Source organism: Pavona decussata, unplaced genomic scaffold (genome assembly GCF_977016875.1).
Source record: "Pavona decussata unplaced genomic scaffold, jaPavDecu1.1 SCAFFOLD_215, whole genome shotgun sequence".
NCBI lineage: Eukaryota > Metazoa > Cnidaria > Anthozoa > Scleractinia > Agariciidae > Pavona > Pavona decussata.
This window is the reverse complement of record NW_028145620.1, coordinates 936103-961080: the sequence shown is the minus strand read 5'-3', so window position 1 is coordinate 961080 and position 24978 is coordinate 936103. Positions and strand designations below refer to the sequence as shown.

Genomic DNA, 24978 nt, shown 5'->3' with positions numbered 1-24978 from the left:
TCATGCACCTTGGAAACTGGATCCGCTTCAGTAGAACAGCCTCAGTCGTTTACAGTAAAAGAAAGACTAGCCAATTTCTTGAACGATTCTGAGCGCGGAGCAACGATAATTTACACCAGCAATGACTTGCGTTTTCTTAAATAAACACATCGGAAACCAAACGTCTTAAAACAATTTCATTTCAACAAATAGTCATGAACAGGTGGAGACGCCAATAATGAATAAGGGAAAGAACACTGTGGACAGTATCACGTTCCCACAAAAATGGGAAAAAAATGTATTCTTTTAATTATTAGACGATCAAACTTAGGAGAAAAAAATTTAATGGGCACACATCAGTTCGTCATGTAAAAGGTAATTTCGTAATTTATTCGTCTCAATATGGGAGCGACTAGGACGCATAATGATGAGTTGAGAACGTTTATTCGCACTGATCTGTAAATAATATTTTCCACAGTTGAATGTCCGAATCTCTTCGTTTTTATCGCAGCTTGTTCTCATTTTATTAGCCAAGAGCTTTGTGAGAATGAACTGAATGAGAAGAATTTAGATGTTTTATTTCATAAATGAACACCCTATCATGATTTCCGCGGCCGAGTTTGCAACGTTTATTAACCGCCAACTATCAGAGGCGGAGCGCGGCGAGATCACTTGCTAACCGAGGAAAAAAAGAAATGTCAGGAGTAATATGAATGTTTGTAACCTTAAAATTATGAGCGTTTCAGACGTAAATGAAATGAGCAGCATGTTAAAGGCGTATGTAGGACCAATGAGTACAGCGCGTTATGAGAGCTTCGGTAAACATCAATTTCCTGACCCTTGAGATCGTGTTACTGTAGTGTCCGACACGACAGCCAAAGAAAATAAGAAGAAAAAGTGATAACCCAACACTTTCAGGAAATTTCCGTCTCTAGAATGACAAAGTTTCCTTTGGTGGAACTATTGCAAAATGTTTTCACGTTACGTAAAGGAAGCTTACTAATAAAACATTATTATTATCATATATATAACAAAGACATATGTAAGATAGCAATTACTCAGTGGATTTCATTTCAACGGATTCATGTTAGGATTTCACCTTTTGACCCAAAGATACGAACAAATTATAACTCGCGGTTCGTGTCTCAGGACGATTAAAAGGTCAAGTATAATTCTTACCGATAGTTTGTGCATGTCATTTCCTTCAAATTTTTTTCTGTCATTACAAAAAAATCAATACTCTCAGGTTTCAGGCGCTTAATACTTCATCGAAACATTCAAAACTTTAACATGCAATATAGTTTGAGGACAGAAAATGTAGTTATGTTTCTAGTTTTTCTGCTAAAATAAGTTCGTTGGCTTTTCTCGTGATAAAATGCATCATTGAAAAATTCCAAAATTTTACGTATGAGGGCAAATAATATATTTTACAAATTTTCTTGATTTTGCAACGAAAATAGAGTTCGCGGTTTGCTTTCTTCGTGCTGTTTCTGAGGGCTAGGATTTTACATAAGGATATTCTTTAAAGACGAAAGACTGGGAACTACAAATCGAAGCCCTACGTATATTCCAAGTTTGGCTTTAAAGGGCCCTTGTCAGCGACACCTTTGTTTTTGTTTATATGCGAGAGTTTGGCTATTATATTTTATTCGGAGCATGTCGAAATGAACGAAATCACTGTGAAACTACTAAAGATAATGAAATATACTTTCAGGAACACAGCTTACAGTAAAGCAATAAGATTTCGCTTCACCATGCAATATCAATAATTTCGATGGCATCGAAAATGGCGGAGGCTGACTAGGGTCCTTTCATACGAGTTCGCAAAAGAGAGTTGTTTGCAATTAGTTCTTTTTACAGTGAGTGCCAGATATAGTCGAAATCGTAAAGTTTAGCCCTTCGAGCGAGCGGTTATTTTGTTGTATAAAATGTTTCACATTTTTGAGTCCCTGACTGAGATTTCAAAAGGAAGCTATTGACCGGAACTTCATCAAGGCGCTGTTATTTGCTCCAACTTGTCATTCTAAGCGGTGTGGTTAGGCTGATATACACAATGAAACTCGATCCATCTGGAATAAACACAACCGCACGTTATGAAATGGAAAGGAAGCCCTTATTTAATTTACTCGGGTAAAAAATTTCTACATTTTTCTTTGGGAAAATGTTAAGCTTTTTAAAAAGCTCAAAGAGAAAGTCCCGTGTTTCGCCCAACGAACTCGACGAACTTGCAACAGGAAATATGGCATTGTAGTTTTCCTTTTGATGCCGCACTATAGGGTTTCATAGATAACGCATAATAAGAAACAGCACTAAAGAAAAGCAAGTCTTCACAGCTTTCATTTTGAACGTGATGGTTACCGCATTCCGTCCAAAGACTCATCAATGAACTGCTTGACATGCAAGCTTTGAATTAAACCTAGAATCCACTCAAACAAGAAGTATAACGTATGTAAAAATATCATGACACGAGGCACAAATTTTGCAAATTACCCGAAATAATACTAATATGAAACAGCTTCCAGAAAACCGGACAGATGATTCCGTATCTGAATCCGAGTTATGTATATAGAATTATACACGAAAACGTAATCATAAAATGTCCCTCCTTTTAAAATGTTCAGAAAAACGATTATCATGCCTACCCCTTAAGACAATACAGAGCTGCGCCTTTCGCCTTCTTCAACCTTTCTTGTTCCAAAACATGGTGCGTAGTATCACGATATCTTGTTATTTTGCACAAAATACCCACTTTAGATTGATGGATAGAACAATACCCACTTTGATCAATTGGCACAAAGAATTACGGACGTGACCGCTTGTGCAGTCTGTTTCCGCAATTGAATTTTATAACAGCTGAATTTTCTTCCATTGAGAAAATTCACAAGACAATTTTATGAAGTCACCACAGGGAGTTCACACCACTGGAGAGGCACATCATTAGCTTGTTAGTTATAAGTTTGAAAGATTATATTTTCTACTGGTTCATGTAGTGAGTACGATTTCAGAGAAAGTCTCACGTTAAGCTCCCGAGCTCTTCAACTGCGTTATATAGTTTGAAATTTACATAAGGAAACTTCGAAATCCAAGAGAACGTAAACCCTACAAAACTTGCTTTACGTCAACGTCTTGACAGCGTGTGAGTTTTGAGTGACATAATGCCAACATTGGACATTATTTCACAAATAAGCCCTTTCTGGCGTTTGGTATATTGCAGGATATCTCCCGAGGATGATAGATTGTCCGAAAAATGAACAACTGGCTGATAAACGACGCTTCCAGGGTAAAATTTAAACTTTAAGGCCAATCTTTCAGCCGAGGGCATTATCATCCGATATCCTTTAATTAATTTTGAAACACGCGTGGGTTAAGAACTAAAAAAGAAAGAAAAGACAAAACAATCATTGATGGTCACTTTGAGGGTGCCGGTAAATAAATGGAAGTCGATTTCATTATTACTGTGATAGGATTAAAACAGTCAACACCTAAAAATGTGACCGGCATTCTCTCTTTCTTTTTTCGTTGAAAAAATCAGGCGACGGATATCAAATCGGAAGGAGGTTATCATCTTACAACCGCTGTCCGATATTTGCCTCGTAACGTATTTCGTCCAATGAGAGAGTGCAAAATTAATCATTTGGTTGTAGTAAAACATAGATATTATTGGTAAAAATGATATTATCGCGTCTATGTCATTACCAGCTACTGTATGCGAATTTTGCATTCACGTTTGGCGCGGAATGTTAAGCAGACTGTTGTGCCTTAGAGTTCTCAATTCAAGGTTGTTGTTCGGACTGAGAACCAAACGATGTCTAACGAAGATTACTCGAAGACGTGCGAAGATGACATGTTTGAAGGTCATTCCTTCATTAAGTGAAGAAACTATAAGCTGCCAACCTTCTCTTTTGAAAGTTGTTTCAAAATCAATTTATCTTTTCACAACTTGAACCTAAGTTTGCTAACCAATCTTCAGCTTCAAAACGACCCCAACTGAATACGTTTCTTGGCCAAGCTTCAGCTCAAAAGACTGTATTAAGCGAGGCATGAGCACCCAAGCTCTAAAGAAAATATCCTCTTCCTCGTGCATCCCGATACAAGAATTCAAACGCTTTAAATGTTTAGAATCGATTGATAACAAAAATATATTTCTTGTGAATAGTAACGGAATAAAGTAGGGGCACCAACCGTTCGTTTCGGAGGAATGTGTGTTCGAAAGGCATTATCCGCCTGAGAAACTCGAACTAAATTGTAATGAAAAAAAATCGACTTTCCCTTAAGCTTTAATGATTTACTCCTAAAACAATTTACACTATACTAGGAGTGTAAATAAATATAACAATAAATCTATAAAGATGCATGCAAGTAATAGAATACAATTATTTACAAGACTACATTCTAAAACAAATTTTTTTTCTTTGGCAAAATGCCGCGGAAGATTTTCGTAACACTGGAAAGATAATTCCCTTTGATCTTGGAGTCAAGAAAATTCCGTTCTGCGAGTTAAATCTACAGCTAAAGCATATGAACAGATCAAATTGTATTAGCTTACAAATATGCCTTTAAAGAACCGTCAAACATTCTCGTTGGTACCCCTGCTAAAATGACCCACAGCGAAGTCACGTGCTTGAACACATGTGCTAACGATAGGATCTAACGGTAAGACAAGTATGTGGCCGTGCGATGAAAGATGAAGCTGGGATAAGATTACAATCAACAAAAAACTTTAGTGAGGACCGAATTTCGCGGCACGTAGGACCCAACCGGACTGCTCATTAGGCGAGGCAGCGCTTGCTGAAAAATTTTGTCTATGAAGTTCAGCTAGTTCGGCACTGGAAAATTAAGAAGGCATGTTTCTACTAGATTTTGAGATATTATTTCTTTGACAAGTTTGACAGAAATTTCTGCTATAAATTAAATTAAGCACCATGGGATGGCAGGATCGTTTTAAAAACAATTCAGTTGAAGATGCCAAAACTGTCGAGATAGAAAGAGTAAACACTGTCCTAATTTGCCCTCGGTGTAAATATAAGGCGGGTTTTCAGTTGAACATAACTTTTTCATGTAACCTTCTTGTCATAAAAAATTTGAGCTCATATTAGACAAATCGCCTTCAAACGATTTTCCTGTCAAAGATGTTTTTTCCAACTGACAAATGGGAATACCATGTAAACATTGAACAACCTTAATTTACCATTTAATATAAACTTTTTGCGACAAATCTCGAATTCAGAACGTCTTTCTCTCTCGGTGTACTTGTCTTTCATTTTCAAGGCATTTTTTTTTATTTTCAGATGGCACCTTACAGTAAAAACGCTTAATGAATTTGGTAGGTCATTAAGCGTTGTGCGAAGGGGAATTAATTTATAAGAATGCAACCAAAATTTCCACCGTCGAAGAAAATGTGATGTGCTGTCTGCTTAGTATCTGTTCTCAAAGATACTTAACACAAAATAATACATCAGAATGAAAACCTTTACCTCTAAAAGCATTTATTAGGCAGCCGTTTATGGTTAGTTGGGTTTTTCGTGTATGGAAAATTTTAACTTCAAATCCACTTCTACAAAAGAAAAAACTATGAATTATGAACGTAGGATGCTAGGATGCCAAAGGGTGCATGTTACGGATCCAAGGTTAGGAAGACAACGAACGTGACTTTAACTTCCCATACAGCTGTCTTTATAACGCTGCAAAGTCCAAACAAAACTAAAGAAAGCTCTGTAACTTGCAAATTAAGACCATCGTCATGAATATTACCTTGTAATGTATTATTGCCATTTGATTGCAGCTTACAAAAATACAAGAGACCTTCATTTTACTGAAACAATATAAACAACTAAAAGCATTCTGGGTTTCGCGGAAGTATAACATTACATGACTGAACAACACGGTTATTCGAACTGTAAATGATGCCAACCCTACCTTTCCTATATAGTTCCGTAGTACTTCAGTAGTGTGTTGTTGGTGATAGACACTAGACTGACTGGAAGGTGTTTTTGCTCATACGAAGATTTCCCTGTATCACGTAGCCGTGCGTGGCTTGCACCAACTGTGTTGATATACCCATTACACGAGGAGCGTGTCAAACAGCGGGAAAAAGCAAAGAAAACTGATCTTGCCGATCTTCCTCTCCCGCGTAACGTGGATAGAGATTGGTTATGACTATCCCCGGGAACAAACGAGATTCAATTAAAATGGAGGTATTGGGGCTTTCAACAAATCAACCAAAATCGGTTTAGGGTGAAATGGTTGATCCCAAAAGGGTTGATCGGCAAAAGTTTGGCACTAATGTCCGGCTCTACACGAAGGCTACGCTCCACATATTTCAAAAGTAAATTTGTAGTAAAAAGTTCCAGAACTAAAATTTTCAGGAACGATTTGCCATTGGATTCCTGTTCTCTCACACATGCAAGATGTATAGTAAGATGTACCGAGGATAAAAAACATGAACTCAGTCACTCAATTAATACAGCGGAACTTGCTGCAATGACGTATTGCCCGGCCCCTTCAAATATGTCTAGAAGCTCGTGGGAACTCGTAGCTTCCTACGCAGACGTCATTGGCTCCTCACGTCACGCACACCTCCTCTGGAGGCTAGGCAGCTCGAAGTTTGAAGATAGTTTGGCTAGGAAATTCAAGAAGTTCAGCAATTGAAATTTGTCCACATCAAATGCTGACGCTTCGGTAGTAACATGTAAAATTTGGAAATTTCAAAATCATAGACTTTAGAATTAGGTGAATTCACCTGCTGCATTTTCCAGCTCATAAGAAATATCAGAAAATAAAAACAATGGCCACCAAATGCAATAAAATATATAATTGCCCTCCGTTATATTAATAAATTTTTAAAAAATTCAGTTTTCTGCGAAAAATGAAACTTATTTGGTTATTTATAATGCGAGCGCGACCAATTCCTAAGTCGAACAAGAAGAACCTTCCTTCCTGTGTTTAGCGAGTTTTTTTCCCAGTGGCTTTATACTGTTAAAGCTGACGATTTCTATAAACAAAAACTAGAAAATATATTGCAAATATGGGAAAATTTCACTTGTGACACAAAAGATACTACAGGATACGATTTGCGTTTGAAAGTACGGAATGATCAAGACTTCGTCCTCGCACCAAAGTTTACCTTTCTCTCGTACGAGCACAAGGCAATCTTGTTCAAGTCTTCTGCGTCAAAGATGTACATATATACAAAAGCAGGTTTTTAGCTTTCCTGAAAAGAAACAGAAGACAAAATTGGAAACATTGTTTAGCCACCTGCGCATCTATTTTTGGGTGGTTTTGTGACTTTTAACTTCTAAGACAGCCCAGAAACAGCTCACCAGTGACCAAACGATCATAATATTATAAGGTTGTTCTTCCTAGCGGAGAATAAATACGAATAAAGTATAATTGACTGTTGTTTATAGTCTATATCCTTACAGTTGTTAGAAGCTCCTTAAGTGACCAGAACTTGACTTTATCTTCCTCAAGAGAGTTAATGCGCACAGTATCGTTCCCGTTGGCAAAGATCTAATAAGGCAACTTACACATCACCCAACACATTCTAAGGAAATTACGTTTTTGCGGGGGAATTAATAAATGCTACAAGCAAAATTTTCTGTTAATTTATGAAAATTGTAAAGATATTACACAATAACACAGTTCTTGCATTTAAATTAACAGGTTGACGAAAGCTAAGTTGTTCATGGGTCTTCACAACATTGTAAAAAATTTAAAAAAAGGAAAGAAAAAGTTACTGAGAAACAAGCGCGAGAGCAGTACAAAAAAAAAAAAAAAAAAAGAAAGAAAAGAAAAGAAAAGAAAAGCCGAAAATAAATTAAAAAATATAGAAAATCATTCAACAACAGAGTCACATCGAAGGAAAATTAAGTTTATGATATTTAAATTATAAACCACCGACAGCTGGTTTTCATGTAGATCCTCGAAGTCAGATAAAAATACATTGTTTTGAAAATGTCGGTTTTTTTTTTAGGAAATCAAGAACCGAAAACTACTTCAACCTACATAACAAGGCGTCGAGTTAAGGTTTCCATCCCAGGACACAGTGAAGGGGCGACACAGCTCTAATCCATCTCTTCTGAAATTTTCATGTACATTTTCTATTGCCTGTGGTAAGGTAATGGGCCAGAGAGTGTCTGCCTGATAGTCAACCTAATTAGTCAATGTGCAGACAATATGCGTAGCGTCTGTGAATATGAATTCTGTTGACGATTCAGTATAAACACCTCCCAATTATCAAGATGTTCGTGTCATGGTTATCCTGTTGCCATCGCGACGTAACGTCTTCTCCAATGAGCCAGTAGGTGTTGCCCGTTATAACAAATTTTATTCTCAATTAAGTTGACACAACAAACTCACTTCCTTTCATCTATCGCATATACCACTGACTTCCTTAACCTCCAACCTCCAAACATGCTTGCCTTTTGAGTCACGTATCCGTCTTTGTCGGAGTATTTGTGTTTCCGGGTAACACCCACTTTTAACACCCGATGAACGATTAAAACTCTTTTAGAGTCGAAAGTCACCATCTCCACCAATAAAGGGAAAAACTTGCTCGAGAAAGCAGGAAGTCGAGAAAGTCAGAAGTAAATTACTGTGAACAGCATCAAAGGGAAAGGGGTTTGTTTGTCTTAAAAATATCCAAGCGGCTGAAGGAAGCAGGATTCTACTTATTTTTGTAAAATGGAAGACGTTTGAAGAGTAATAAGTGTTTTTAGCCATTTCAGCCATTTCAACTTCCACAGAAACGGAAACGTGCTCTCGAAAGATTGTGCTTTGATTCCAAAGGCGCTTATCTCCTCCAATGCTAGGTTTTTGTCACTCATTCGCTTTCGCCAACTCAATAAACAAATGCCTACAAATTTCAATAAACAACTCGACTTTGTTAACGAGGGCGACACTTGCCAACGGATTCTACTTATTTTTGTAAATATGGAAGACTTTTGCAGAATAAGAAGTGTTTTTAGCCATTTCAACTTCCACAGAAACGGAAACGTGCTCTCGAAAGATTGTGCTTTGATTCCAAAGGCGCTTACAGCTGTATCTTCTCCCATGCTAGGTTTTAGTCACTCATTCGCTTTCGCCAACTCAATGAACAAATTTCAATAAATAACTCGACTTTGTTAATGAGGGCGACACTTACCAACGGATTCTACTTATTTTTGTAAAAATGGAAGACGTTTGCAGAATAATAAGTGTTTTTAGCTATTTCAACTTCCACAGAAACGGAAAAGTGGTAAACCCGAAAGATTTGTGCTTTGATTCCAAAGGCGCTTATCTCCTCCAATGCTAGATTTTTGTCACTCATTCGCTTTCGCCGACTCAATGAACAAATGTCTACAAATTTCAATAAACAACTGGACTTTGTTAACGAGGCCGACATTTACCAACAGCTTCCTTTCGGTGGACCCAAGGTTAAGCAATACAAGAATTAAAGACTACTCTTTCACAATAATTACGATATCAGCCAGTTATTTAAATAACAAGTTCTTATTTTAAAGCCCAAATATTAGCGTCTCAGAGTCGTGGGTAGTTTTTTTAGCCCGAGCTTGCTTTGAATTAGGTCTTGTTGCGAGGTCAAGTTTGAGATCTGCCTGACGTTCCCTTTGAAAACTGGTCAAAATTGTATAACAGAACAGTGAGCGATGAGTGAAGAAACAGGTAGGTAAATAATAAGGTTGAACAGATGCAAATCGCATGTGTAAACGGGCGTTTCCACATGCGATAGTCGTGCAATTTTTGCCGCACTTTTTTCATAGCAAATTTCGCCGCGCTCAATTTTTAAAAGTTTGAAATCGCGTGCGTAAGCTAACAGCGTGATATCGCAGGAGTTTTGAATATGATTGAAAACTTGATAAAAATTTGCAGCGGCATCGCGCTGAACCAACTGAAATAGCGCTGAAATCGCAGTTGGTTTAAATGTGTCGATTTGAAGTCGCAGAATTACAAAAAGCACACAGGCACTCACAGTAATATACTTTAATCTGAAAGGCAAATAGCATTAAAGTGGAACAGGGTGCAGATTCGTTTCGAATTTGTAACTTGAATTGTACTTGGCGACTAATTAATCAAGTGTAGCCGATGATCGCCTAAAAACGAGCCGTCTGGGAAATTCAAATTTAAATTTAATAACATACTCTTAGCTTTCAACCTGTGAGACTCAAACTTAAGAAGATCTTTGTCTAGTTTCAAAAAGTACTCATGCTGTGTAGCAGCTTTCATTTGAATAATCGGCATTCACAGTAATGGCTTTTAGCCACTGACGTTAGAATCACCTTGCACAGCCGCGCTACAGTACCGGAAAGTTCGCTAAACTCGTTTAGACCTAACGATAAATCGCCAGCAAAAAATAAATATTGTAGTGGGACTTCATAAAGAAAAGAAAACAAATACTGTAGTGGGACTTCAAAGGTTTTCTTGTGAAACAGTTAAAAGACGGACTTCATATACATCACGTTCGATGAAGCTAATTTAAATTGAAATGCCCAATGTTTTTGAAAAAGGAAAATGGCCTTCGCTATTACTCCAATATATCTTTTCTATAGCTATCTGCGGTTATGAATTCCGAACTCTAGCCTTAAATCCCGGAGTAAAGACATACATCATAAACACAAAACACAAACCTACCAACAGCTTATTTCGTCGATATCAGTAGCAACACAATCTGCGATGTGAGTAGCCGCAACACCATTCTCTATGTACTTGCGTGTGTAGGTTTACATGAAGACGAAGCATGCTGAAAGGAACTTATTTCATCACCTGTCCTGTAACATTGTTGGAATAAGTGCCAGTATGTCGGTTATATAGGATCACATTTCGTATTCCCTTTCTTGTTTAAATTTTGTAATCCCAGTAATATCCCTACTTCCGAAGTGAAAACAACAACTTAAGTGTTCTGGTTGTTGTAGTCAATGACGCCATCGTGAAAATGGCCTATTAAAATTCATTTCTTATGGTCGGTAGAGACAAGTAATTCCATCGAATAAGGACCACTGTGGGGACAAGGGTACCATTATTTTCTCTATTAATGTCAAGCAGACCTTGGGGGAGTACTAGAGGGGAAGAGCTTGCGAAATAGTTCCTCATATGTTCGTATTGATTTCGGACATTATAATAAAAAACAAAGTGCACTACGGCACTGATGAATAACTGGTTATTCACAATTATTATTATTATTATTATTATTATTATTATTATTATTATTATTATTTATTGATTTATTTATAGATTCGCCCAACATCTGGGCAGGTGCGAAAACAACAGGACCCGAAATCCCCAATTCGGTTACACACCTGACCCACCCCGAAATTGAATGTGAATGCCATTCGTGAATGTCATCTTAGTTGATATTAGTTTCACCACCTAACGTCAGTTACTTATTATTAACAAAACTCAGTGACCAACTAGTAGGCAAAATCTCAACGTGATTGGCTTGACAAGGGCGTTCTAGTTAACAATTAGATTATGAGCTCGAGATTTCTATCGCGTGATAGTTGATGAGGGCGAAGCCCGAATCAACTATCACGCATAGAAATCGAGAGCGAATAATCTAATTGTTTTAGTATAAATCTACTAGTCGTTCAAAACTAAACAAGTAAATTATCTTTTTCCTCATCGCAGACACTTCGAAAACGCGAAGAAGCGGGCGCCATTTTGTTGAAAATCGCTACTCACTATCTATCACAGAATAGATAGCGAGTAGCGTAGCCAATCAGAGAACGGCATTCGTGATAGAACACTAGTAGATTTATACTAATTTTCGATAGACTTCCTGGGTGGGCGTGCAATTAAAGGAGAACTCTGGAGTAAACATGACCAATTTTCGTTCGGTTGGCCTTTGGTCCATGTTTCAATTTTTCAAAGGATCTTTAGCTGACGGTTTATTTCAACTCGGATATTTTACCCGAAAGACGAATACAAAATGCAAATAGATCTCCGCTCTTGGACTGATCGGAAGTCAAAAATGGTGCTTTCTTAAAAGAACTCGAGGCCGCTTGTTAAAAATATACAGGCGCCGAAGCATTAGTGACCATTTATTTCACCATGGCCAGCATTCTTAGAGCAAACTGGTTATATTTCAAAGCCTTGTGCGAGTACATAACCTTGCTGCCAGGTTGTATTTATGTTTTTTCGTGTTTTGATTTGCTTTCAAGGGAAGGAAAGCAAGACAAGGAATAACACAATCGGTGGATTAGTGACATTAACACTATTTTATAATTCTCCAAATATTATATTTTGCTTCGAAAAGAAAACAAGATTTATGTCTGAAAATATCTGAGCCTAGGGCAGAGTATGGGTTATACTGATGCCAGTGCTCAAAATAAGCTTGAATATTGCCTGTATAATGCTAATTGTAGTACACAGCATTGTTGAAAGCTTGTTTACTAAATATATACCGTAGCTTTGCTTGGCGAGCTAAATCGTAAAAATGTACTTAATAACAGGTTTTAGCGCTCTCCTAATAAAACCAACTTCGAGATGCTTGATAATTGGATAAAACACTCTCGAATGTTTGATATAGCTTCTCAAACCATTGATAATTCTTGGAGAACTTCAAAGCAAAAGCTCACCAAATTTTTTGACAATCAGCATCAAATCTCCTTCAATAGTTACCAGAGAATTCTTCTTTCTCCGCTTCACAGCTTGTTGTCGGCTCAATTCTGTTTTAGAAAGAAGAAGGAAAACCTCAGAGACTAGGATAATCAGTTGATGATATCGTTTTACTTTAGTCTGTTGAAAACACAAAAGGAAGCTATGAGAATGCTACCATTAGAGAAGATACCATGGAATTCTAAAATAAAGCACGCTAATTGATCTTCACAACTGTTACATTCACCGAGAAACGCCTTTTGGCTTTAAATGTTTGAATATGCTCTCAGCAGAGAAAGCAAGACTAATCTCACAAAGCTCTATTCTAAACTATGGCCAATAACGAAAAAAAGAAATAGCAAAGAGTGGATTCTTTGTTGTTGTTTTCGCGTGGATATGACGAACTAAGTAGAAGTAATTACTTATTCCAAGACCCATTTTAAAATTTACCATCAGTTTTCTCTCGTTATTACCACGCAAAACGCTATTGGAATTGCTGATCCGAGATGTATGCGGAGCCGTACCTCATGTCAAGCTGTTGTAACAAATGACCTTCTGACCAAAATCTGTTTCTGTCCGGTGCGCGAAAAAGATCGGTTGGTTCAGATGTTTTTCTCAGTAGTCGCATTCTCACCACTTAAATAGTTAAATAGTCTCCCCTTTATCGTATCCGGGCACCAATATGAATTTTTCTTTGTAATCACACTCTTGTGACATGCTGAACAAAATTCATTTATACCAAAAAAAAGAGACTTGTTTGCAGTTCTATATACGAGAAAACCCTAACAAGAAAGAGACTGAATAATGCAAAAACAAAACAAACAGGACATAACAACGAGTAAAGTGTTCTCAAAGAGGGGAGGGCGTTCCATTTAAATTCTGAATTTTTGCAAAAACAACAGGTTTATTACACATACCAAACGGACATGACTTGATGTTTCCTGTCATTGCCTTGCCATGTTCAAATCAACAAGAGTTGTTCTCAACACAAACATTTAAACACGGATATTGAAACGAAGGTTTCTACGTGATATGGCAAACCAGGAAAATCCGTAGTTTGTTGAGACTTGAGGAAAATGCTCTTTCGGCCATCTTTACATCGTTGAAACGAAAAGAAACCTGGGCGTTCGTGCGTCGGAATGAGAATATGAATATGACACCAGCTACACTTTAACTCGGACTAAGATCCTATCAGCAAAGTCACACTTGCAAGAAAGGATCTTCCAGCGACTGCCACAAGTCAGCTTCATTGAATATTGAAATAGAGTATTTCATCACAAAACTATTCCAATGTCAAATAGCAGTACACATTCAATGACGTGCGTTTTTCATTTTGTCACCCTGGCCCCAGTTGTTCAAACAGCGGATAACTTTATTCAGCGGATAAGTTGCTATCCAGCGGATAAAATGTACTCCAACAAAAGCTTTTGGCAAGTTTTTCACACATATCCCATACTTAAATTAGACAAACGCTTCTACTTTATTCACAAGTTATAAGACTATAGGGCAACTGTTGCACACATTTTATCTGCTGCATAGCGACTTATCCAGTAGATGAAATTATCCGCACTTTAAACAACTGGGGCCAGAGATCCCAGAATAGTGGAAATCGTAGGATCCTTTTTTTCTACAATATATTTTGTTTGTCAGCCTTTTAAAGTTTTTCATTTTAGTAAAGTGAAAAATATTTAAAACAAAAATAGTTCCAGTAAAAGATCTAGAAAATCCCCTCTGAGCTGTAGGTGATTTTTTCCAAATAGGATAATTAAGGACGGTACCTCCTTTTACCACTGCGCATACGTTCTGCGCATCTCGGGATGGTCAGCTTTGTTAGGAACGGTGCCTTCTAAGGCCCCGTCCACACAGTTTTCTGTCCACAGGTGAGCGATGATCCTCCAACATATCGTTTACGTCTATCCACACGTAAACGAAAGGAAAGTCGCAAATGCATAACTGAAGAATAAAATGAGGCAGCCTGGGAACCAGAATTGCCACGGAATCTTAACTGAGCATGCGTACACACTCTGTGACATAAGCGTTTACAAGTTGTGTTGTCCACACGAGAGTAGAAAAACGTGCATTGTTGTACGTTTACAAATTTATCCACTCTGGTGGGCGTTTTCGAAAATATCCGTTTACAGATTGTTTATGTCGTTTACGTGTGGACGGGAGGCCTAAACGCACAAAAAAACCATACGTTTGCGAACGTTTACGTGTAGACAGAAAACTTTGTATGCGTTTACGAACGTAAACGTATACGAGTGGACGGGGCATAAAACAAGATGTTATTGCGCGGTTTTTATAACTATCCATGAAAAGCAGATCTAAGAAATGGGATGCTGGAATCCAAAACGAAAATTACGGGGTAACCACGCATTTTTCGGAGATAATTAAGTTTTCATTTGGGGAAAAATACCACACATTGTTTTGTTGTTTACCGCTTTTTCGAATTGTTGTTGCTTAATTAGTTCTTAAAAATGCGTGTTTACCCCTTAATTTATTTTCTTTTTGGATTCAAACAGCCCTTACTTTTCCCGCAGAGTAATAAACTGTGCAAAAATGCGTTTGTATTAGAAGTCGCCGTCCCTAAAGCAGGTGATTTGTATCGGTTATGTGTTGCCAATTTCTCGACAGCAATTTCCATGTTGTTTTGTTTAAGGTTTAGACGTTTTCTATGTACAACAGGTTGTTTTGTCACCTAGGAATACATACAGCATGCGACACACTGTTTCAGCCCTTTCCAAAAAATATTTACATTAGCACGCTGCCTGCCAATAACAAATAATGGCTTGCCCCCAGTTTCAATATGCACTTTGTCATCATTCAGTGGCAACTGGTGCCTGCATCACGTGAGAGCAAGGAGTTCTCACAAAATGATAATAATAGTAATAAAAATTCGAGTGGATGATTTCTCCAAATAAACACAACAAAGAAGATGATTTGTATCGTTAAGCTCTGCCAATTCATCAAATGCATTTCGCATAATTTTTGTTCAAGGTGAAGAAGTCTCGTACAGGCAGCAGGTTGTGCTGTCACGTTTATCCATTTAAATTAAAACTAGCGGTTTTGAGGTTTTTAAAAGAATTTCGGCCCTTGTAAACAAATGAAAATATGTAAATGCAGAAAGCAAATCGTGTTTTCCAAATGAACTACTCGTTGTAAAATAAACAGCGGGCAAGTAAATACTGTAATTAAGTTGAGTTTTGGTGCATATTAGAAAGGTGAAAATCGATTTTAAGAAGACTCTGGATGTAAGGTTTCCAGCCAAGGCATTTATCTATTTGGCGGCTGTTTTCATTCTTTCACCGCCTGTATACTTTGCGTTAATGAATCATAATTTCTGGACATCATCCCGTCGCTGGAATTATTACCGTTCGTTTGACGTTATATTGCGGATTATTTGCTCTAACAAACAAAAAGCGTATTGGAAATACCCTCAAGCACCTGGCACAGAATCAAAGGGAGGATAAAAAAATTTATGTTTAGATAAATTGATAAACGACATTATGCTAAGCTACAGTGGAATATTGTGCAGGAGAGAATCGTTTTCGCACATTTTAAACCACGATGCTTATCATGGATTCAGTGTTGAGAAACGTTTAACGGGATAACACCTGTGAATATCACACGTCTAACTTCTTCACTATTGGAGACCTCAACGACTGTGCATAATAAACCCGCGACTTATAAGCCGAGGGGATTGATTAAACAACCGTCGAAGATTGTTGTTGTTCAGTTTTTTGGCATTTTGTGGGTCGAGACGTCTGGTTTGAGTTGAATTTACCAACAAAAGACTAAAGAACGACTAATGGAAGACGAAAACGACACATCGGATTTCAGTCAGACGGAAAAATATGAAGCAGCACCTTGCGAAGAAGATGATACTTCCTCGGGAGAAATTATTGATGAACCCCGGTTGGAAGGTAACGAAAATGAATCACAAAGGAACGAAGAGGAAAAAGAAGCTCTGCAAATGGGAGATTTAAATGAGTTGTCTAGTGGAAATGAAATCGACGACTTGATAAATGGGAACGACGAAGTGGAGAAAATGGAGGGCGATGAAGGAGTGGGATCTTTAATGGACGAGATCTCAGCTAGCGCTGATCACGAGAAAACCGCAAGTCTGGAAGACGATATGATGCGGTCCATGGAAGATGATGCTGACTTAGCAACCAATGACTCTGTTGGGGATTCTGATGTCAGTGAAAACAAATCCATAACAGAGAAGGACGATGAAGACAAAACAGAGGACACACAAGATGACACAACAATGGAAGACGAGATAACTAGTTCCATCGATGAAGGTTTGGAAAAGCTCGAAAATAATTTGTTTACTCCAGAAGCGAAGCATTTGCTGCCTGTTTCTTCTGAAACAAGCACAAGCGACGTCTTGAAAGAGCAAAATGAGGATTCTGAAATCAGTGAAAACAAATCCATAACAGAGAAAGATGAAGAAGACAAAAAGGAGGAAAAAACACAAGAACATGACTCAACAATGGAAGACGAGATAACCAGTTCCATCGATGATGGTTTAGAAAAGCTCGAAAAGGATTTCTTTACTCCAGAAGCGAAGGATGATTTGCTTCTTGTTACTTCTGAAGCGATCTTAGAACTGCAAAATGACGAACACGAGGGCAGTAGAGAAGATAGTACAAAGGAAAATTGTTATGACAATGAAAAGGAAATGGGAGACATTTCAAACGCAGAGGACGAGACGGGCGAAACTATGGACGAGTATTCCCAAGTGTCCGACACTGAAACCTTAACACCCAGATTTGAAATAGCAGATTCCTCTCAATTTGACGAGGTACAGGAAGATAACGTGGAAGACGATGAGAGGGAGCCGATTCTTAGCCCACTCGACGAGGAGATCCTGCCCGAGGACAATAACGAAGAATGTAACATGGGTTTGTCTGAAATTGAGGATGTAAACGCCATCCCAGATTCCGAAATAGGAAATGGTACAACTCATGCAGAACAAAACGAAGACAAAGCTTATGCAGAAAACAACGAAAGCCCGGACGAAGTTGATCGAAGAAAGAAAAGCGATGATTTAGATGAGCAGGGAAGAAACAAGAATGGTGATAGCCTAGTAGCTCAGAGCGGAGATGAAGCTGCGGGACTCGAAAACCCTGAGGAGCAACCGCAATTTGAAAATCTCCCGGTGCGTCCTGAAAAGCATAGCAACGGAGACGTTATGGCGCCAAATGAACAGGATGGTGAACCCCAAGACGAAGAAACTGGATCGCATTTGGAGGAAGACATGTCTGAAGAACGTGGTGACGGTGGCATTTCTGGCGGTTTTTATGCCGATGATGACTTGTCTTCAATTTTTTCTGATGACGGTCGAGATATGTCCACCATTGTTCAAGAAAACAGCATTTTACGAGAGGCTATGATGCAGCTTAGAAACGATAACCCTGGGGGGTTTACCGACACAGTCAGCGAAACCTCTGACGAGGTTGACGATTTGTATCCATATTCATACGGAGGAGAAGAAGATAGTAAAATGCCCACAAGTAAATTCATGGCAGACAGAGATTTGAACGACGCAAGAATGAATGAGCTAATGCGAGAGAAGAGAGCATCACAGGCCAAAATGCGACAATTAGAGAGGGAAAAGGCAGCGACTGAGCGCAGATACAGACAGGACAAAATGGAAAGAGATTTCCTACAGGAAAGATTTACATTAAAGGCTTCCCAACTTGAGGACGAAATACGAAATTTAAAACAAGAAAATCAGCGCCTAAAACGTGGCGTCCCACAAGGAAAAGGAATAACTCCTCGCGGAGGAAATAAGAAATCCGAAAATACAAAAGAACCTGGAAAGGATTTCTTTGGAGACAACGAAGATGGTAATCTTCCAACTAAAAATGGCTTTGCCATTGACATTGCCATGTTGGCAAAAGAAAACGAGAAATTAAGCGAAATAATAGACCACCTGCAAGAGACTCCCGGCAATGACTCTTTTAGCGAGTTTGTTGACAACTTAGACAAATATGTTCCGAAAGAGGAATACATTAGGCTTGAAAATGAAAAGCTTAAACTGGAAACAGCGCTGAGGGAAAAGGAAAGGATGGTAAAGGAACAAGAACGAATGCTAGAAGAAACTAAATTTGATTTGGAAGAAGAAATTGAAATTCTCAAGGAGAATCTGAAGAAGACCGACAATAAAAATAAAGAGAAAGGGAAACTTTTGAGCCAGTACGACATAAAAATGATGGAAGCCAAAGCAAAATTTACAGAAAAAGTTAGCAAGCTCGAAAGTACACTGGATCAAGAGGTTTCCAAGAAAGTGAAACTGGAAACTGTTATTGTCAACCTTAAGAAATGCAATGAGAATTTTGATAAAGAAATCCAAGGTATGAAGAGTCGAATGAAGAAACTTCAGAATCAAGAGGTGGAAACGGAAGAGAAGAATCGCCGGGAAAAAGCAGCGTTTGAAGGTCGTTTGCACCAGGAATCCGAAGAGAAAACGAAGCTTGGAAGAAACGTAGAAGCACTGCTTCAGGACCTAATGCAGCTAAAAACTAAAATGCTTGAAGAAGCGGAGAAGCATCGCAAAGAGAAGGAACAACTCAGGACTGAGTTTGACAACGAGAAAAGTAAACTGGCGAATGCGCAAGAAAATACTATGCGGCGACTTGTGAACGAACTGGATGAAGAGAAGAAGCGAAATGAACAGCTTAAAAGACGAATGGCAGAGATCCCCAGCGAAACGATCGTTGCAGTTATGGAAAACACGACGGAGGCCGGAATATTTGAAAGTCCAATCAGTGGCATTGAGCCGAGTCTAATAGAAAGAGCATTTGAAGAAGGGCAATACATAGAACCAGAGAAAGACAACATGGTTATGGCCATGAACAACCATTTAGATGGTGATCCATCGAATGTTAATAAACCCTTGGAGGACAACACAGGCGATATAAACAAGCTACAACGGAAGCTCATGGAAGTGACAAAACTCAACAGCATCATGCAACGAAGGAACAAAGAAATTGAGGAAGAGAACATTAATCTGAAAGAAAAGATGGAACGAGTTGGAAGAGACGTGAGCAGGTTAAGAGAACTTGAAGATAAAAACGAAGAGCTTCAAGAGGAAATTGCACGAAACGCAAAAAAGAGAAGCGAAATGCAAAAGAAACAGGAAGATATGATGGAGGAAATCGAGGACATCTCAAAGAAGTTGAATAAGGTGGAGGGAAATAATTGCGACCTCTCCGAAGAAGTGGACCGTTTGACAAAGAAGATCAAAACAATGGAACAAGAATTCGCGGATGAAAAGTCAAAACTGACATCCTCGTTGGAACATGAAAAGACAAGCGCGGTTAATGAGACAGAGAAACGACTGGACGAACAAAAGGCGAGAAGCAAGAAACTGGAGAGTGAAGTAGAAGATCTGAACGCGGACATTAAGACCCTTAAAGACGCGAAGCGAGCGGCGGAGGAAAAATTTGTAAACGACATGAGAGAACTTGTTGACCGGCACAACGCGGAGCTTGGAAACGAACGAGAAAGGTATCGCCAACTGCAAGATGAATTGAATAACAACGCAGGAACTGTAAGAAGGGTCACTGAAGAGTGGGAACAAATGCTGCGGAACGCTGTGTCTCGTTATGAAGATGACCTGCAAAAAAATGAAGACGAAAGAAGGAAATTGGCAGATGATTTTCAACGACAGAAGGAGGAAATGAAATCTAAATTCGGTAAGGAAAAAGCGAAGTTGGGACTGCGAATTCAGGAGATGGAGCGTAATGGAAGATCCCCACTTGAACTGGACGTAATAGAGGCTGAAAGTACGGAATTCAGTTACCAAAGTCCACAGAACGACACATTGAAGGACGGAGATCTGGGAGATGGAGATTTGTATGAAGATAAAAGTCATATCAGTAACATTATTGCAGAAAAACACGAGAAAATACGAGTTCTTGCCGCGCAAAAGCAGAAGCTTGAGCAAAAGTTAGAGCAAATGCAGAAAAGCCTCGACGAAGAGAAGAACGATTTGTGCGCCGAACACAAAAAAGAGAAACAGAAGCTCGAAGAGACGCTGACAGAGGACTACAAAAGAAGACTTGAAGAAAGCAAGAGATATTATGAGGGCCTTCTGGAGGATCAAAGAAGAAAGCACGAGAAGGAAAATGAAGAAGTAGAGAATAAGTTCAAGCGGGATAAGCAAGAGTTGCAAGAGAAAATGAAGGAAGACTTTTCGAGTAACTTGTCTTCAAGGAGCACAGGACTCGAGAACAAAATTCAAGATCTCGTTTCGCAAAAAGTACAGGAGCAGAAAGAGATAACAAAGCGGGTGGAGGTGCAAATGAGAAACAGGATGAAGGAGATGCAGAACGAAAAGAATGAGAATAAACGAAAATTCGAGAGAGAAAAGCAGGTATTAGAAGGAACGATTCAAGCCCTAACAAAAGAGCTAGCAAAGGTGAAACAGGAAAAGAAAGATCTCAAAAAGAAGCAAAAGAAAGATAAGGCCGAAATGGAGGAAGCCTTTGAAAATGAAAAGAAAGAGATGAAACAGATGTGGGAGAAGTGCAAACTTGACACGATCAACCAAATCGAAGAGGAATGGTCCGAAAAGATGAAAACCGAACATGTAAAATCGGAGATCTACAAAGAAGAACTACAGAGAAACTACGAAACCAAAATCAAGCAAACGAAGCTCAAATTTAAGGCAGAAAAAGCAGAGTTGGAAATCCGTTTGGCTGACGCTGCCTCAGAAACTAACTCGCTCGCTGAAGCGAAAAAGGAAATACAAGCTGCTTTGGAAGACGAGTACAGAAGAAAACTACAAAAAGAAAAAGAAAATATTGAAAGCACACTACAAGGCTTACGACAAGAGATAGGAAGACTGCAAGAGCACAGAAAGCAACTCCAAAATCAAATGGCGCAAAGGGAAAGTCAGGCAAAAGGGGGCAATGCACCATTGTTAGAAGCCAACTCACAGGTAGGGTTTCACAACTTATGTTGGTAAATATTTCTACAAACACTCCAAGCACAACAGTAACTTCTATAATTCTGGCGCCAGGGAACAATCGTGCGTTCGGTGTGTGTATGAGGGGCTAGTTGGTAGAAAAGTCATTCACAGTACATCAGCCAGACATAAATTCTGGCCTGGGCGATGTTTTTCATTTTCTCTCAACACCCACTTCACAATGTGGGCCAGGTAAAAGAAAAAGAAAAGAAAAGAACTTGTTTAAGCGATTCACAAATTCAGTGAATTATCAACTTGAGCGTTAAAGCTGATTAGCAAGCTGATCTATAAGTCACTATCCATCAGATAAAATGTATTAGTTGGAGTAAATTTTATCCGCTGGATAATGATTTATCCACTGGGTAACGTTAACCGGTCTTTAAACAACCGGTCCCTGGTGGGTCAAGCGGTTAGTACGACGATTCAATTTTTAATTATGATGTCTTAAACTCCAAACACAGGTTTTAGCAAAGTTAGATAATGAACACCAAGAACAGATGAAAAGAGAAAAGGAACATCATGAGGGCAAGATGAGAGACATGCAAGTAGAGATCGAAAAGCTTTATGAGGATCTTTCCGAGATGAAAGCAAAAGCTCGTCAAGAAAAAAGCCGAGTAAAGGCGGAGTTTGAAAGAGAAAGAGATGAAATTGAAGAGCAGTTTGAAAAGGAGAGAAATGAATGGCGCACAAGAATGAACATGCTGACCGCGATGCAGCCAAGAGATTCCCAGAGAGTAAGTTCAGTTTAAAGTCTCCACAACAAAAGGCTCAAGTGAGATTAAAAAAAAAACCCCACACATATACACACAAAAACAAACAAAACAATTAACCAACCGAAGAAATTACACGAGAATCCAGACAACGAGGCACTTGGCACTTTTATTTTACCTCTTTAATGCATAAGGTAATTTCCACGAAAAGATAAATAGCAAGGTGAACATAATATTTAGTCAAGTACAGTGCGGTTATTTCAAACAATTTCCTTCAGATTCAGCTGCAGAAACTGCCTCTACATTTGTCATCTCGAGCGTGAGACAGAAGTTGTTACGATTGCGAGGGTCAGCGGCGACGCCCCCTACCCCCCCCCCCCCCTAACCCCCCAACACCCATTAAAAACAAAAACAAAGAAAGCAAGGGGAACGAAATTGAAGAGAATTCGGTTTTTTTTTACCGCTAGTAACTAAACAGGGTAGTAGAAGAGTACTGCTAAGAAGCTTTCATTTGAATGTTCACACAGACGCAAACATTAGAACCAGGTTGAACGGCCTAATAAACAGCACCACAGTAAAGTACTGCTCGGTAACTTAATGGTTTAATCCACACATTCATAATCAGAATCGCTTTGCACAGTGTAATAAACCAGTACTACAGTCAAAATGTAGGATATTGTGGGATCTTACTCACAGACTCAAAGGCTAGAACCACATTCTTCGACTAAAGAATTGTCTGTAGAAGTGACAGAGTTAATTAACACCGTTTTTACCTTTGATCCTTCCCTCAGAGGTCGGCCCATTTTGAACGACGATCACGTGACCTGAGACAAAGAGACTTCCGCCATAGCGAGAGAGGCAGTCTTGGAATGCACAATGGTGGTGATGCATGAGACCAACAAGGATGTTGCAGTCGACTGTTAAAAAAACTGAAAAGAGACTATGTATCAGCAAGACAGACTTTTATTGGGAGAAAGTAGAGTGTATAATTTGGGGTTAAAATCGTTACACGCTACATCAGATAAGGTTTAAAGACGCCTTTAGAAGGTAAACTCAAGCAGGCAAGGTCGTGTTACAAACAGCAAAAAATTGACAAACTTTGGCTTTCACAGTTTGTAATAATTCTTTCCACAACTGTCTATTTGGCTTTAAGCCGGAGTAAACAGCATGTCGTTTGACAAAGGCTCACAGGAAGATAGGCCTGCGAACATTAAAACAGATAACGGAGTTGTAAAAGTTGGTGAGCATGCAGCTTCGTTTATTTCAGGGTAAACGTTTGCGACTCTCCTTTTGACGCTCACAAACAAACCAACCTACATTTGTGAAGACGAGTGTTAGGACGCTTTCCATTTGTCAGAACTGGCAGGCCAGGCCGGCCCGTCTGTAACTCGAACGCGACATTTTGAAGGGATGATGCTGCAAAATCTTGAAAAAGAATCACTCCGAAAATGGTACGCTCTAGTTTGAAGAAATTCGAAGGACTAGGATAAAACTTAATTTCCTTCAAATTGGTTCATTCCGTTTACAAAATGACTGGTCTGGCTGGCCAGTTCTGGCAAATGGAAAGCGCCGTTAGTTAAGTGGTAAATGCTTTGCGGCTTTCAAAATTTAATTCAATTTCAGATTAAGTGAATCCGGATTACCTGGGTCTACGTGTGGCTGAAACATCAATCTGAAGAAAGATCAATCCGTGATTGTTGTAAACTCTGAATAAGCACTTGCTAAGTGCACTTAATCGAACAAGCCATCCGAAGCTGGATTCAAACACCATGCTCCATATATGGATCACTAGGATTAAAATCCAAAATTGATTTGTCTCTGTATAGAATGAAAAATCGAATTTTTCATCCAAGAGTCCCTTTTTATTTAGTCAACGTTCACATGTATCCACTCTTGATTTGAAAACAGAGTGAATGAATAACAAATGAATGACTTTATTTAACCCCGGAACAGAATATAGCCGGTTTGGCCTTTAGCTAAAAATTATGGCTTATTTGTCTAGGGAAAAACGATAACTTAAGTGATAACTTTTTACAGTTCTAAATACATTAAACTAATCATATAGCGCCCTCAGTTAGTCCGTATGACAGCCTTAAAGCTCTAACATTGCCCAATAGCGAGTTCCAAGCGGTAGTGGCCGAATTGAGGCACGCCTTCTGTCCACAAGAAATCCGAACTGAAAACGAAGATTTATCATTTAGACCGTGACGTCGACGATACAGGAGAATAAAAACGAAGATTTTTCGAAAACGATGACGAAAAAAATCGACAGAATTTACGATAAAGAAACGTTTTCGATCGCCTTCAGATTGTTCACGTGTGGACAGCGAAAACGAATGAAAACTCACACGTGTGGACCGCATGTATGACCATACCAGGTATTACATTTTTGTGCGATTCGCTTATAAAAGACATTACAAGTGGTTTTATTACGTGCCTACCACAAAGTACTTGATACAAATACGTGTGATCGAGAGATTGATATGCACGCATGTTACGGAGAGTTTCTTTTGACCCCGAAGCCTTGTTTTCATCTTTTTAACTTGCTGCAGATGAAATAAATAACCAACATACATGGAAACCAGATTTCAAGGTCAAACAAAAATCGCTCTAACCTTCGTGTGCGACGTAAGTTTGCATTGCCTTATATACCTGGGCACACGCGCCATTTTTAATTTTTTTTTTTAATGTAGATATAGTTAATTAAGCAAGTATATTAGG

General features: G+C 38.7%; 2 protein-coding genes across 10 annotated transcripts in view; one reads left to right on the top strand and one right to left on the bottom strand.

Annotated features, from left to right (window-relative positions):
* Positions 1–23168, bottom strand: part of LOC146459888 (melanocyte-stimulating hormone receptor-like) — a 26208-nt gene extending 3040 nt beyond the window's left edge. Inside the window, exons 1-3 of one of the 9 annotated variants that reach the window (XM_085088662.1) lie at positions 23031–23047; positions 12549–12638; positions 7103–7189 (exon numbers count right to left, since the gene is read on the bottom strand). The gene's annotated coding sequence lies outside the window, so the exon portion shown is untranslated. Of the gene's footprint in view, positions 1–8; positions 3062–7102; positions 7190–7298; positions 7346–7398; positions 7720–7983; positions 8593–10605; positions 11033–12548; positions 12639–23030 lie in introns of those variants that run through there. The other 8 variants (XM_085088666.1, XM_085088664.1, XM_085088661.1 and 5 more) reach the window with 8 other exon arrangements.
* On the top strand, positions 15177–24978 carry LOC146459887 (uncharacterized). Its single transcript, XM_085088643.1, has 3 exons — positions 15177–21520; positions 22009–22281; positions 23049–24978. Exons 1-3 carry the CDS (start codon positions 16376–16378, stop codon positions 23148–23150), a joined length of 5520 nt encoding a protein of 1839 aa, XP_084944769.1. The 5' UTR covers positions 15177–16375; the 3' UTR covers positions 23151–24978.

Excerpts from the sequence above, each read along its gene's own strand:
- LOC146459887 (XM_085088643.1), top strand. The coding sequence starts at position 16,376 with ATGGAAGACGAAAACGACACATCGGATTTCAGTCAGACGGAAAAATAT. Across the intron at positions 21,521-22,008 it reads TGTTAGAAGCCAACTCACAG|GTTTTAGCAAAGTTAGATAA; the intron begins GTAGGGTTTCAC and ends CTCCAAACACAG. Across the intron at positions 22,282-23,048 it reads AGCCAAGAGATTCCCAGAGA|AGGTCGGCCCATTTTGAACG; the intron begins GTAAGTTCAGTT and ends TCCTTCCCTCAG.